Source organism: Heteronotia binoei, chromosome 8, assembly GCF_032191835.1.
Source record: "Heteronotia binoei isolate CCM8104 ecotype False Entrance Well chromosome 8, APGP_CSIRO_Hbin_v1, whole genome shotgun sequence".
NCBI classification, from domain to species: domain Eukaryota; kingdom Metazoa; phylum Chordata; class Lepidosauria; order Squamata; family Gekkonidae; genus Heteronotia; species Heteronotia binoei.
This window is the reverse complement of record NC_083230.1, coordinates 85,858,336-85,874,501: the sequence shown is the minus strand read 5'-3', so window position 1 is coordinate 85,874,501 and position 16,166 is coordinate 85,858,336. Positions and strand designations below refer to the sequence as shown.

The 16,166-nt window shown below is 44.1% G+C and overlaps 1 protein-coding gene across 1 annotated transcript in view; it reads left to right on the top strand.

Moving 5' to 3' along the window:
• The first annotated feature begins 469 nt into the window (after positions 1-469).
• CSF2RB (colony stimulating factor 2 receptor subunit beta) overlaps positions 470-16,166 on the top strand; it is a 31,973-nt gene continuing 16,276 nt past the window's right edge. Inside the window, exons 1-9 of the mRNA XM_060244435.1 lie at positions 470-623; positions 2,100-2,229; positions 5,020-5,180; positions 5,826-5,983; positions 9,709-9,880; positions 13,283-13,418; positions 13,883-14,056; positions 14,469-14,517; positions 15,169-15,337. Coding sequence (XP_060100418.1) covers positions 470-623; positions 2,100-2,229; positions 5,020-5,180; positions 5,826-5,983; positions 9,709-9,880; positions 13,283-13,418; positions 13,883-14,056; positions 14,469-14,517; positions 15,169-15,337 — 1,303 coding nt within the window. The remainder of the gene's footprint in view (positions 624-2,099; positions 2,230-5,019; positions 5,181-5,825; positions 5,984-9,708; positions 9,881-13,282; positions 13,419-13,882; positions 14,057-14,468; positions 14,518-15,168; positions 15,338-16,166) is intronic.

The window sequence follows — 16,166 nt, the reverse complement described above, 5'->3', positions numbered from 1 at the left end:
TTGGACTCAAACTTTGTTCAACTTGTTCCCTACTACAGTACAGTAGTTAGGGTTGTCAGCCCCCCAGTCTGGGTGAGCCTGGCCAGCTAGCCAGTGGTGGTGGTGGGAATGCTGCCTGCAAATGCCCCAAACGTGGCGTGATGATGACACCCAGAAATGACATCATTGTACCACCAATGTTGCACAGCAACACTCTAGTTTTTATATAAACTCTATGGTAAATTTGGACTCATACATAGGGTTTTGCCAAAACATCAGTGGCATGATGATGTCATGTCCACACAGCACACACAGTAGAATCTCCCAGCAAGTCCTGCTAGGATAGGGCTGCCAAGCACCTGGGCCAAGCGGGGGTTCTCCCACCCTCCTAACCCATTGGCCCACATTGAGGCAGCAGAGGGAACCTCTCCTGACATCAACGGTGCAATGATGTCACCCGGAAGTGACGTCATTGCGCCTGTGATGCCGCATGCCGGCTGCTCTAGGTACCATAGAGTTTTTCCGGAAACACCTAGAGCAGCCTGTGTGTGGCGGTGCGATGATGTCACTTCTGGGTGATGTCATTGCACACATAAAAAATGTCATCTGCAAGAGGCATTTGACAACCCTACGCTATGAAGAAGGTAGGACTTGGCAACCCTAACAGTAGTGCTTTCAGTTCCCATGTGGTGATGGTAGGATTCCCATGTGGTGATAGTACGGTTCCTATTGTACCATAGAGTTTTCCCTCCCAAATTGCTAGAGCGTCTGGGAAAACTATACAGTTTCCCTGGAAATGCCTAGAGCAGCGGCATCACCAGTACAATGATGTCACTTCTGGGTGATGTAGGGTTGCCAATCCCCAGGTGGGGACTTGGCAACCCTAGGGTGATGTCATTGCGCCAACGACGTTGGAGGAAATCCCCCCCCCCGCCGGCCAAATGTGGGCCAGCAGGTTAGGAACCTACAGGGTGGGGGAAACCCCACCCAGCCCGGGAGCTCGGCAGCCCCAGTTGATGGTGAGGCCTAGCAGGTCTAGGGAGTGACCCCCTGAGCTGGCTATGCACATATCACTGAATCCTCTGCAACAAATGGCAGTTCCCTGGGTTACCATAGTAGAAAAAGTCAATGTCTTAGGCTCCCTCCAGCTAGAACATTTGAAAGCCACTGTTTTGTGAAATGAGGCAGTTTTGGGTTAGTATTTCTCACAGTGAACACTTTCCTCCCCTATTCATTAGGTGACACAGAAAGAGTTGCAAAGTGAACAGCTGTCATTACTCAAAACAAGGAAAGTTCTTCAACCTCATATATCCAGAGGAAAAGCAACGGAAGAATATGAGTTTCTTCAGTGGTCTCCTGACTTTGAGTTTTATCTTGCATATTTATGAAGCTAAACGTGAGTTTTGCATTGTTTCTTCCCTGCTCTCTCTATTCTTCCCTTTCCTATTTCTTTCCATTCACTCTTTAGAATTCTGAACAGTGTCCATCTCTTTGGTTATACTGTTAGGTGTGCAGTTATCCATAAGACATGCAAACTAGCTCCTAGTGTTCTGTCTAGTGTTGCTCTACGAAATGGAAACCAGGGAGAGAACATGCATACAAAGGGGTGGGTTATGCAAGTACAGGATGGCTCCATTCTTATTGGCTTCCACTAACTTCTGTGATTCTACTGTGTCTGGCAAAGAGAGCTTTGGTTCTTGAAAGATTGCACCTTAGAACTCTTGTTGGTCTCTAAGGTGATATTGGGCTCAAATCTAACTGGTCTACTGCAAACATACACAGCTACCCTCTGCAACTATCTGATACCAAGTGCTGTGGGATTTATTTAGTTATTTCAATCATTCCAACCCACCATCAACAGAGGCTGATAGAGTAAAGTTGGGGTGCAACCTGGGATACAGCTAGGACAGCCAAACTTGTCCCATCAGCCTCTGTCACCCCTGGGCTCCTGCCTTTCTCCAGGGCCAAACTGTGTCACTCCTTCAGGCTAAACTGCCACACTCCACTTTGGTCCAGCTTGCCCTGGTGTTGTTTTCTATTAATTCTCTACTGTACTCCTTTTCCCTACAAGATATCAGTTATAATTTAATTTATGAGGAAAGCTGTTTTTTGGTTTTCAGAGACTCAGCTCATGGAATCCCTCCAATGTATCAATGACTACAGATCATTTGTATCCTGCACCTGGTCTGAGAGCCAAGATGTAAAAAAGCTTGTCAAGATGAACCTTTTCTATAAGACTGATCTAGACATGTGAGTGGCCAACTGTTTGTTGTTGTTGTTTTACTGTCAAAGCTGATTTAGGGGGACCCCTTAGGGTTTTCAAGATCTTTGGAGGTGGTTTGCCATTGCCTGCCTCCACATCACAACCCTGATATTCCTTGGAGGTCTCACTAGCCAAGGTCAGTCCTGCTCAGCTTCCAAGATTGGATGAGATCGGGCTAGCTTGGGCTATCCAGGTCAGGGTGACTCAATGGTTAGCCATTGTAAAATAACAAGGAGAAACTAGGCTGCTGTGGTCAAGGGGGTTTCCAGAGACTGGGCTCCTTCTCATGATTATCTTCAAAACTCCTGCTGACACCAGTCTAACTATATGACTAACATTCTTGTCCCTGATAAGGGAAGTGGGTGAGGCTGAGAAGAGACCTAGGACTCTGCCTCTCTACAACATATGTTACAAAATGTATATCCATTCTATACCAGTTGAACTGTCATGGCTTCCATCAAAGAATTCTGGAAGCGGTAGATTGATGATAGGTGGAGAATTCTGTGTTGATGATTGCTGGCTTTCCTCACAGAACTACAATCTTCTGGGTTTTCTATGTATCATGCATCAACTTCTGGCACAAGGGTCCCATCAGCATCTCCCCCCATTATCTCATTGGGAAAAGAATTCATAGTACAATACATAGTTCCCAGCCTCCCACTGGGGGTGGGGTTTCCTAAAGTTGGGGTCTCCAATGCATGGGCACAGGATTGGCCAGTGGGGAGCCCTGCCCTCAAAGAGCTCCGTCAGTACCCAGTGTGCCCAGCACAAGGACGTCACGGAGGTTTTTAAACAGAAGCTAGATGGCCATCTGACAGCAATGAGAATCCTGTGAATTTAGGGGGAGGTATTTGTGAGTTTCCTGCATTGTGCAGGGGGTTGGACTAGATGACCCTGGAGGTCCCGTCCAACTCTATGATTCTTTGATCTATGTCACCTGAAAATGACATACTTATGCCAGGCACATTGTGTGGGGACTCTCTAGCATTTGGTTAAAAAACTCTACGGCACCATAGAGCTTTTTACCAAAATGCTAGACCGCCACCGTGCGACACGCCCAGCCTGATTATGGCACTTCTGGGTGATGTCATTGTGCTGCACACACAAAGTGCGCACAGGGACATCCCTGTTCTGGCAGCCTGGTAAGACCTGGCAACCCTATTAAGTACAAGCTGGAAAAGTCAATCAAAAGAAGGGAAGTGAAAGAGAAGCTTCTCTACTGTATCTTGGAGTAGGCACAGGATAAAGAGAAGAGTCTGCAAGAAACAGGGAAGTGGAGTGTTGACCTCTTCCAGAAGATGAAGTGTTGTGTCTTTTGTTTACCCAACTGTATTTTCCAAAGCAAAACTGCCATTTGCAAGGAGTAAATAAAAAAGGAAAGAGTAGTGAGGAGGAAATGTTAGCACTGGGATCAGAGGGAGAACAATATACTCCAAAACGTGTCAATTAAAACAGGAATGTTCTGTGCTCAACTCAAGGCTCAGTCCCTGAGAGGAATTCCTCCCCACGTAAATAGGGTCTTATGGCACCTTGAAGGCTAACACAGTTCTATTCCACCATAAGCTTTCAAGGGGATCTAAGTCAAAAACATTTATGCTGACTTTCATAAAATTTCATTAGGCTTTAAGGTGCATGTAAGTTTCACAGCAGAGCTAATAGAGCTCCCTGGAGCTGTCGGAGAATGTGAAAATAGCAAGGAAGTGGTCCTAAAGACATTTATCCATGGCTGCTGTGACTGCAAGCAGAAAAGATCTGATGTATCTGTAAGGAACAGAACACCCATTGTATATGTGATGCAAAACCTCATGTTGTTCTCTAGCAGTCATGAAGATTTCATAGTAATGTGTAGCTGGACCCTAAGCACAAGTTCCCCTCTGGCATTATATAACATGAAAGGCTCTGTTTCATTGTCCGTCATGAGATTTTCCTGTTCCTAATACAACAATATTGAATAAAATGTTCAATCTCAAAATAGACCTGGATCTAGCAGTGTTGTAAGAACATGAGAAGACACCTTCGAGATTACACCCATGGTGGCTTTTATCTAGTCCAGCTTTTCACACAGAGGCCAACCAGTTGCCATGGAGGGTCAAGAAACAGAGTGTAAGGGCCAAGGCCTTGATGTTGATAATGTTCCCTTCTAGAACTGGATGCTAGAAGTTTGCTAGAAGGCAACTGGTTGTGGATGGCATGGAAGAGAAGGAATCTCCAGGCATTTTGTGTCGAGAATCCCCACCTCCACCAGCCATACCTTGACTATGATCTTATTCTTATTCTTCTTCCAAGGTGGTGAGAGCCCAGAAAATCAAGCTTCCTAATAAAACAACCTAACACATACACATTCTGTTTCCTGCTAAATCTCAATTCAGCAACTCCACTACTTCTTGATCAACAGTGCCTTCTAAGCAGAGTTACAGCCTTCTAAGTCCATTGTTGTCAAGCTGTAACTCTGCCTAGAATGGAACTGCAAATCCATCAGTTGCTAGGGATTTACCCTAACTCAGAGATCCTAGATGGGGGGAATCTCAGATGGATGCTCCCAGCCCTGCTGCTGGCCTGGAAGACGCAGCAGGTATGTTAGCTTCTGCTTGCTGCTTGGGTGGAGGAGGAGGGTGAATGGATGAGGCAAGCAGGCATTGTAATCCATGCTGTAGGAGCTTAATATACTGTAACTGAAAGCTGGGAGTATAAAGGAAATCTTTGGGAGGAGTAGTAGCTACTCCTTGGAGTCATACCTGAAATCAATAAATAAAATTGGGCTCTTCTGGTGCTTATAGGCGCTTGAAACAGATGACCAGTTGCTCCCCAAGTACAGACTCTCAAAGTTGGAACTGCTACAGAAACCAGTCCCTTTTTGATGCTTCAGTAGCAGATTACTACACTTTCAAACCAGATCGGAAACTGGAAGTCCAACTGAATGTCAGCCTCTTCGATAATGGTTTGTATTCAAGTTTTCCAGGAACATTATATAAACTGACCAGGGCTTTTTTTGTAGAAAAAGCCCAGCAGGAACTCATTTGCATATTAAACCACACCCCTGACATCACCATTGTTTCAAACAGCTTTTTCTACAAATTCACATATTTCTACTCATTTGCATATTAGGGCACACCCCTGCCAACCAGCCAGCCAGAACTGCCTTCCTGTACATTACTGTTCAAAAAAAGTCCTGGAATTTACACACAACTGCCTTTCCCTTCGCAAGATGATTTTTTTTGGTACACAACTTATGGTAGACATATGGTCAGACACTCACCTTACAAATATTCCTCTTGCCAGTTCCCCCACCAAATTCTCCCCATGGTTTTTTTTTTTAAAAAACCCATATTCTTCAGATGTACGTTTACAGTTCTGGGTCTTCCATAGTGCACAACTTACAGAGAGTCAGGTTCCCTGCCCTCAATTATTTGTGATAACCTTCAGGTACAGTTTGCAGAAAACTTGTTCAAAGTTGTGTAGCTCAGCCCTCCACAAACACCTTTGCACACAGAATTCAAGGATTTGAACATCCACCAAACATTTGTTGCTGCTGCTGTTTTAATAGCAAAGGACTGATCCGTGCACTTCTTTCTCATCCTCTTAGTCCAGCTTCCTCCACCAAAGGATCTAGACATCAGCCTCACAGAAGAAGGTGACTTCCTGTTAACATGGAATGCAGGTGGTGGAACAAATGGAAGCCACTGGCTGGATGAAGCTCTGGACTATCAAGTTGTCTACAAAAGGGAATGGGAACCCTGGGAGGTATTTGCAACCATTTAGTTTTATGGCAGCATTCCAGTTGCCATTTGTGTGTTATATGGATAACAACAGTTTTATATAGTATTCAACAAAAGACCAGACAGGGCATTTGGATTGGCTTCCAGCAATCAGAAGGTTTGTTTGTATTCCAGAAGAGCAGTCATATTGGTTTATTGCAGGAGGAATTGCAGGAGAAATGGCATCCTATCACACCTTTGCAACTAACGAATTATGGTACACATAACTAATTATCTCATCGATATAGACTGCTTCATCATCACTTCATGCTTTTTAATATCAGTATCCAGTCTACACAGAAAATGGCAGAGAGCTATAGACATCATCTTTCATTTTGTTAGCCTTATAGTAGTCTAACAGCACAAACTGCATGCCTCCACTTTTTATCCTGAATCTATGTTCAGGATACAATATTCCGTTTAGGTACAAGAGGCATTGGTGCCACTGTTACTGTGGTTGTGGAATAGCTGTTGGAGAAGAGAAGGATGATCCAGGTTGGAGTCCAGAAGCAGGTTGGAGTCCAGGTTGAAGGATGATCCAAAGTTGGAGTCCAGTAGCACTTTTAAGACCAACGAAGTTTTATTCAGAATGTAAGTTTTCATCCTCTTATGAAGTGTGCATACACACAAAAACTTACATTCTGAATAAAACTTAGTTGGTTTTAAAGGTGCTACTGGACTCCAGTAGAGAAGGATGTTAGCTCATGGGCAGTGAGTGCATGTAGATCTGCCAACCTCCGCGTAGACCCTGGAGATCTCCAGAAATTACAGCTGATCTCAAGATTACAGAGATCAGGTCACCTGGAGAAATGGCTGCTTTAGAGCGTGGATTGTAAGGCACTATGCCCTGCTGAGGTCTCTCCCCTTCCCAACCCCCACCCTCCCTATGCTCCATCCCCAGAATCTCCAGGAATTTCCCACCCCAGAACGGGCATCCCTGGCCGGTACAGCAAGAGACAACATGGGGAAAATAGGAGAAGAGAAAGGAGAGGAAGAAAATGAATATATTTCTCCTTTCCTCCACTTCATCATCACAGCACCCTTGTGAGCTAGGTTAGGCAGAGAAGGAACAAACTAGTCCATGGGAATCTAACAAGCTTCATGACAGAGAGGGGATTTGAACCTGGGTCTCCCAAATTGTAAGTGGAGGAGGAGGGGGGGATTCCCTACTCCTGATGTCTAGAAAGCAACCATCACTGTCCTCGGGCAAAAGGCTGGTGGAACATCTCTGCTTTATGTTGTAAACTTAAAGGATGTCATTGGGTTGCAATTTGTTTTAACTAACTGGTTCTATTGATTTTATATGTAGACAGTTGTACTATAGAAACCAAATACAGACAATCAGTTTATGATGTCCTACTATGTAGTTATGTTATTTTAAGCAAAGTTCCCAATTAAAGTTATCTTTAGGATCCAAATTATGTGCTTCCTGCTTGGCTAGTCAAATCAACTCAGAAATGGGACTAGAAGGTGTGGAGGGATAAATGGGGATGGAATTTAGGATAATGAGACCCTGAATTATATTCAGTAGGAAGGAGCCAAATGTAGTAGGATGAACCAGTCTGCAATGGAAAATAGGAGAACTAAGAGGAGGGAAATGAAAAAGAGGATATGAAAGGTTAAATTAGGGAAGGCAAGCAGATAGCATAATGGAGGAAAAGGAATCATGCCCGCCTGTCTTGAAGAGGAACAGATGCTGCAGTGCTGTAGTGATGGGGAAAGATGGGTTTAGATGGAAGCCATCTGCCAAAAACAGAGGCCCCAGTCTTGAGACTGGCGGGCTATAATAGGATAATGCACCTGTCCTATAGAAAGAGAAGGATTGAAATATACAAGCGAAATCCACCTTTAGTAGCTGTTGAGATTCATACAGATATGCTGAAGCTATCAGAGAGATGATCAAACAGTCTTTCGTGGACAGATTATTCCAGTCCAGGAACCACATTTGCAAAGAATATCTTAATAGCTTTGACTGTCTTGCAAAACCAGGGTAATGTGTGATCATTGCCGAGGCATTAGGAACCTTTGTGGATTAAAAGAGGGCTTTGATCAGTGTATCTCAGGTGCATCTGAACTATTAGACTGTTTCTATGTACAGAGAGCCTTTAATCAATTCTGTGCTTTGATCAAGAGTTCGTACTTCGATGGGAACAGAAAAAAATGTGTTTCTTTCCACTCTAACACCTTGAGGTCAAATGTTCTTGGGGCATTGTGTTCCTGTATCCCTGATCCTTTAAAGTCCAGAGATCTTGTGTAGGATTCTGTCCCATGCCTTTGGTTTTGTATGGGCCAAATAATCATCTTTTTTTGGGAGTGCACTCATAGTTGATATTAATGGGGGCTCTTCAGGCTAGGTAGCATATAATGAGTTTACACTAGGGTGTTCCTGGTAACACTTTATGAATGGTCTGATCCTATGTTCAGTTATCCCCATCCAAATCCACCAAAATCAATGGGCTTAGACTGGAGTACCTCTGCACAGAAGGGCCCTAGAAGTTTGCTAAACTAAGAGAATCCTTTTGCTTCGATTAATGCTTTCATCCATGGTAACATGAGCATTCTATCCCTGGGCTGAACAATAAAATATGTAGAAAATCCATGAATTCAGCTGAAAGAAGGCCATTGGTGCCAATTTGATCAGAGCAGCAGTTAGGTGAAGGATGTCAAACCCTTTTCCTGCGCCATTTCCCTCCCAATTAAAACCAGCTCCCTCTCCCTTCTGCTCACCCCACATGGAAAATATGCAGGTAGCCAAGGAGTAATGTCACCTCTTAGGATCAATCAGGATCAATTGCACATCAATGCTAACAAAAACAAAAGAGTTTTTATTAAAGAGAAACACATTAAAGAGTAACACTGTTTATTTCAATATGAACTTTCATGAGTTGTAACTCATTTTTTTCAGTGAGCAAAAGCTCATATTGAAATTAATGTTATTAGCAGGGCTTTTTCGTCTGGAAAAAGAGGAGCTGGAACTCTCAAGAGGAGGAACTCTTAAGAAGGAGAAACATGGGTGCTCCTCATGAACTTAATTTTTTTAAAAAAATTGTTTCCTCAAAGAGGTTCCAGAACTCCATTCTGCCATATCCCTCCCCCCCTCCAAAAAAGCCTTGGTTGTTAGCCCTTAAGGTGTCATAGAACTTTTGTTTTGCTACAAAAGACTGACACAACTACCCCTTTGCAAACGTCAGTGCTAAGCTGGCTTCACGGGGCTCATGAAAAACTTGCAGCCGCATTCAGAATCTGAGAAAGACATCACTGACCCGGGACACATTTCCCACAAATGCTTAGGTGTGCCATTTCATTTTTTCCTCTCCTCAACAGGATTCTTGTTCCACCAATTTCTGCAAAGTTTCCTGAAATGTTTGACACTGAAAGAATAAAATATTTGATATTCTTGCATTACAGATTGAAATACAAATAATATAAGAGCTATGGTTTTTCTTGGCCGTATATAGCTGCTCTACTGAGTCCAACTGAATTCACATACCTTAGGACTGTCTACTGTTACTAGTAATGGTTCTCTCCATGTTCTCAAGCAGACAGGTTGCTTACCAACATCTGTGAACTTAGATCGTTTACATGAACTCAAGAGGGATTGAACCTGGGGTCCTTTGCAGGCAAAGGTGTGCCTTTCACTCATGAAAGAGAGTCTTCCTACTCTCCCTTCATTCATTCCTTTTCCATGCCAATCTCTCTCTCATTTGACAGAGATCTACTTCTGTGTTTGTCTCAAATGTTTCACGCTGCCTTGTCCATCATGATAAGCTGGTGTCTGGGAGTCCTTATGTTGCTCGTGTGCGAAGCAAACCACACCAAGACAATAATCTTTCAGGTCATTACAGTGAATGGAGCTCTGCTGTGAACTGGACAACCAAGGAAGGTAAAAATGCTGGAGAAATGGTTCATGATGACAGCAGACACTGGTCATGTTTGCCCTGTTATGAGGTTCTATGTGCTGTAGTCAATACATGTGGCATTCCACTGTGGGGCAAACAGAGCCTCCTCTCCCGGTGGACATTTCTGCTTGGGAAAATGTCACAGGAGGGAAGACTGAAGTTTGTCTCTCCCCCCCACCCTTGCATGGCACTTCCAGGCCAAACTGGGCTCTGAAGTGCTTAGCAATGTTTTTTTTCTATGATGTTACCTTTGACTGTCCCCAACCAAGTGGTGTCACATGTGTCATCTCATTTGATCCTCAGTTTGTAGCTGTGCTTGTGCTCTCCTCTGCCTTGGGAATCTTTGAATCAAGCTTCAGTTTGCCAAGACATATGAATGCAAGTGGGTGGGGCACAGTGGAGTTTCTTTGCCCCTAAAAAAAATACACCCACAGGATTCTGGAGTGTTTTATCTCACACATGTGCGGAGACTGGAGCAGATTATTTCAGTAATATGCCTAACATCTCTAGATGGTGGCAGACTCTACTGTGAGGATCTGGGTCCAAGAGTCCTGAGCTGTTTGGATAATCCAGAGTTTCCGTGTTATGCAACCTTCTGGGAAAGTGGAAGATTGTGGGCAGAAAAGAGCACATATTACTGTGGGCTGTGAGTGGTCACAGGTTGGAAAACCATGTCAATTCATGTGGGGAAAAAAACAGACATCAGACTTGCAACATGCAATAGATTTCAACAGAGATAACAGGGTGGGCTTTATACATTGATTTATCTGTTTACTTAATTTATACTGTTACCTCTCCCTTTTATCCTCACTGCAACCCCTCTAACCTCATGGGATAGGCTGAAAGTGTGTGACTGGTCTTTATGTGTGGTGTGTTAGGGTTGCCAATCTCCAGGTGAGGTCAGGGGATTCCCTGGTTTGGAGGCCCTCACACTGCTTCAGATTTATCAGAAAGCAAGAGGGTGGGATGTCTGCTGAGCACTCCATTATACACAGTGCCAAGTTTACAGCATGTGTTACTACTCAACAGTGGATTCACCATGCCTTTTGGGAGTGCATATGGAAGCAGGGTTGGCACTCCATTATAATGGAGAATTGATTCATGGGTATCTGGGGCTCAGGGAGGCTGGTTTTTGAGGTAGAGGCACCAAATTTTCAGCATAGCATCTGGTGCCTCTCCTAAAAAACCCCCTTAAGTTTAAAAAAAAATTGGATCAGGGGGCTTAATTCAATGAGCCACAAAAGAAGGTGCCCTATCCTCCATTATTACCAATGGAGGGAGGATATTTAAAAGGCGAACCGTCCCTTTAAATGTGATGACCAGTCGTGCTTGTCACAATCTTGCTCCTGGCTCCACCACCAAAGTCCCCAGATATTAAGATAAGATAAGATAAGTTTATTTTTATATCCCGCCCTCCCCCGCCGATGGCGGGCTCAGGGCGGCTCACAGACACGGAACACCGTGATATAAGTAAAATACAATATAAAACAAACAATTTTAAAATACAATTCAGTTACAATTCAATTACATAGTTAATTAGATGGATAAAACGGTGCTATAAAGTGCTGTAGATCACATTCATGCACAAGATGGCTGGATGGCTACAGATCCATTTAACCAGGTTCTGTCCCAAAGGCAAGCTGAAACAGAGAGGTTTTGCAAGCCCTGAGGAACTGGTTCAGGTCCCGCAGGGCTCGCACCATCTCTGGAAGTTGATTCCACCATCGAGGGGCCATTGCTGAAAAGGCTTGCTCCCTGGTTGTCTTCAGTCTAGCCTCTCTTGGCCCAGGGATTTTTAAGAGGTTTTGGGAGCTAGATCTCAGTGCTCTCTGGGGAACATATGGGGAGAGGCGGTCCCTAAGGTAGGCAGGTCCTCGGCCATATAGGGCTTTAAAGGTAATAACCAGCACCTTATAGCGAACACGGTACACAACCGGCAGCCAGTGCAGGCCCCGCAGCCCAGGCTGCACGTGTTCCCACCGAGGTAGCCCCAGCAGCAGCCTGGCCGCCGCGTTCTGCACTACCTGAAGTTTCCATGTTCGGCATAAGGGCAGCCCCATGTAGAGGGCATTGCAGTAGTCTAGTCTTGAATTGCAGTAGTCTATTTCTTGAATTGGACCTGGCAACTCTAGGTGTTTTCCCAATGCATAGAAGCACATTTTGCATCTGTAAGGCACAGAACAAAAAGAATGGGGTAACCATGTGAATATACATAGAGTGACTGGTTAACGTGATGGTGCACCAGAAAGCTTTCTGGTAAATTATGACTCAAAAACATTTTAAAAAAGGAACGAGCAGGGCTTTTTTTCTAGCAGGAACGCACAGGAATGCAGTTCATGCTGGCTTGATGTCAGGGGGTGTGACCTAATATGCAAATGAGCGCCTTTGGGCCCTGTGCAAAACAATGGTAACATCAGGGGGTGTGGCCTAATATGCAAATGAGTTCCTGCTGAGCTTCTTCCTACAAAAAAAGCCCTGGGAATAAACATCACTGATGAAAAATAGCTTTGAGGTACAAGGCATGGTTTGGATGCAGAGTTTGGGAACATGCACAAAGATAGAAATACTAGAGTCACAAATGCATTCAGCTTGCTTTGAGCATTTCTCGGTCTCTGCCCTAGCTAGGCTGGGTCAGCCCTGCTTCTGTATGCATTCCAAAATGGCATGGTGGGTCCACTGTTGAATAGTGACACGTGCTGTAAACTTGGCACTGTCATGCACTATTGATGCTACCTGTTTGTCATATTTGCAGTTACTATAAGGGTGCTTTTTGCAGTGTTTTATCAGTGTACTTTGGTATGTAACATGCAGGTGGGGAAACACAAATACATTACACTACAGGTGATCCAGGAATTAATTTTAGACACTCATCAAGTTAAACCAGAATTGAGGAGTTATTGATTGCAGCAGAGAAACAGCAATACAAGAACAGAAAGGGGGAGGGCCACTCAGCCCTCCATTTGCAAAGTTCCAGATGTCCCACATCAGAGCTCCAGATATGCTACCTTGCTCCAGCTCTGGTTGTTTGAGCCTGTGCTCTTGTCAGTAACCACAGTGCAGTAAAAGCTGGTCCAACTGTACACATTCCAGAGCCTTCTCCATGACCCCATAGAATGGGCTCTCCATGAGAATGAGGAAGGCCTTTAGGAAGGTGTGCAGATCCTTTCTATTTGTGACAGCATTTGGCTGAGCAGATTTCAGTGGCACTTATCATTTATGGACAGAATGATTCTTCTTATGTCCTCCTCCCCGGGGGGGGGGATTATATGGTTTTATTTTGTTGCATAAAGCTGCTTTTAAGCTGTTTGTAAGCCCCCCTGAATGATGGGAAGGAGTAGCATAGAAATATTTTTAAAATAAATAAATATCCTTGGTGTCTCTGCTAGGTGACGAAGCTCAACCCAAGAGCCTTCGATGTCTGTTTAATGGCCTAGATCGGCTAAACTGCAGCTGGGAGGTGAGGCGAGAGGACACTGGTTCTGTCATGTTTGCGCTTTTCTACAAAATCAGCCCAGAATCTGTGTAAGTGAACGTTCTTTGAGCAAAGCTGCCTTGGAGTCTGCTTGCATCCCCCAGCCCCCATTTGTAGGGTTGCCAGTCTTCAGGTGTGATCTGGAGATCTCCCATGTTTACAACTGATCTCCAGCTGGCAGAGATCAGCTCCCCTGCAGAAAATGGTTGCTTTAAAGGGTGGACTTTATGGCATTGTACCATGCTGGGGCCCCTTCCCTTCCCAAATTCTGCCTTCTCATGGATCGACCCCTAAAGTCTCCAGATATTTTCCAACCCAGACCTGGCAATCCTACCTATTTGTGTAGTATATATATACATTGGCCTGTGGATTTTACACAAGAATATATTTGGTGAAGTGATCTTTAACTCATGAAACTTTATGTCAGAATAAATTTTATTAGTACCACTGATTTCCTGATTTATTTTGCTTGCCTTTGACTTAGCCTTTTCATGTCATATTTCTTGTTCCTCAGAGAGATGCAATGCTCTCCAGTTGAGGAAAAGGAATTGCCGGGCACTCCTCATGTCTTGCAAAGCTGTGAGATCCATGTCACCAGCCCCAAGCGGCTAAGCCAATACCTTATAACTGTGCGGCCCAAGGAAGAAGAGAAAATGATTGTACCAGTAACCAACAGTGAGCCTCTTTTGTATGCACGTACACTTTGTCAAACAGGACACAAAACATACACATGAAAGTTCACAGCCTGAATAAAACTTTGTTGGTCTTAAAGGTTCTATTGGACTCTAACTTTGTAACAACTGATTATGCTTTAGGAATTAGAATGGGGCTCAGATGTTTTATCCTCTGAGCCTCCAAACTCTCCTTCATTTTCCAGTCTCTTCATCCATGAGCCCCTGAGCTCTTCTCTGCCAATCACTACTGCTTACAGCAGCTGCAGTTGTAACGGCCTTTTTGTTCTTCCTTAGCACCCAGGTCACTGAAATGGCAGCATCACATCTGCTAAGGTTTCTGGGAAATATAGTTTCCAGAGTGTCCATTTTCTCAGTAGATATATCAGGCATTCTGGAAACTACTCAAAAAATTCCTTGCACTTGCAGTGATGCTATTGAGCATGCTCACAACAGCATCCCAAGAACTAGCACAGAGGTATGTCATTTCCAGGTGCCAAAGATCTCTGCTGATCCAGAGTTAACTCCTAACCAATGCTAGCTCACAAGTTCACTTTATATACCAGCAATATGGTACTCAGTATGGAATACTGCCTATTACATGCTGGAAATGTTCATGCACTGGACCAGATGATAACATTAGTGACATTGCTAATTATGAGGTGCATTTTTACTTTGCATGAGTTTATCTTGCCCTTGTCCTGACTAGGTTGGCAATAGCCCTTTAGCCTGTTATGATCCACACTGTAAAAAGAACTTGTTCTTGTTTTCTGCTACCTGTGTCCCTCATATGCACTGAACAATGCTTTGTCCTTGCATCAGTACCTTGTGGGAAAGTGATAGAGAGTGAGTGAGGGAAAGTAATTGGATGGATGGGTCCATAGCCTGATACCGTTTCTGTTTTCTAGTCAAGGTGGAGCCTCCCAATGAACTCTCTGTGACAACACTAAACAACCAGATGTATAAACTGCAATGGAATAACACAAATCAAGCTTGTCCAAGGATATATCAAGTCTTATACTGGGAGGCTGACATGCCAGGGAAGGTAGGCAGCAGTTGATGGCATCATAGTAGGTGAACAAGACCTGGAATTTTAAAATAATAATAATGTACTCCTTTCTCTTCCCAGATCCATCTTCAGAACATCAGTGAAAATGTCTTGCAATTCACCTTCAGCTATCAGTCGCTGAAACCAGGAACCCGTTACAAGGCAAAGATGCGAGCAAAAGCACATATGGGTGCCTATAATGGCCCATGGAGTGAGTGCAGTAAAGAATGTGAATGGGTTACTGAAAGTGGTAAGTAACAGAGGTTTCTTAATGAGGCACCTCAGAACCATTTTTAGTGGGAAGGAAGGAATGGGAATGTTTGTCCTGGACCTCACAAGTGGAGATGGACAGAACAGCACTGATGAGAACCATGGGCTTTTCTATATTCTCATTTTCCTCAGTTGAAACATCCTTGGGGGGTGGGGGGGGGGAGTGTCTATCCACATGTTTTGCTCCCTCTAGTGGTTGATTCAGTCTTACACTGGCTTATGTCTGGCAGTTTAAATCTGCAGGGAGATACGCCAGTCATAAACCGGTGTAATCAAACTGACCACTAGAGAAAGCAAAACACATGCAGAACAGAAACTCCCCCCCCCCCCCACTACCACCTGGAAGAAACAGGAACGTGCAAGCAGGGGAAAATGAGAATGCAGAAAACCCCTCTATCTCAATGTCTGAAATTATCTGATCCTTTCCCTCGTAACACAGTAGCAATGGTCAATGCAAATATATCCCTGAAACCAGGAGCATTTTCAGCACTTAGTGTTTGCCCCACATTTCACTCCCTGGACTTCAGTGGAAGGTTGTGCTCCTAGAATCTCTTTCATCCTCAGATTTAATCAACCATTAAAACCTTTTCCTTTGCCCTTTGCCCCTGGCTGATAGCCTGGCTGAGGAATATAGCAGCAGAACTGTCTCCTAGCCAGTGGCAGCAAGAAATATTTACTGACTCAGTTCAAGTTCCATTCAGGCAGGATTGCGAATGTTTTCCCTCTCAGAATCCCACTAACATGTTCAAACCTACTAACCAAATGGAGGATCCAGGACTTTTTTTAAAAGCAAGAATGCACAGGAACAC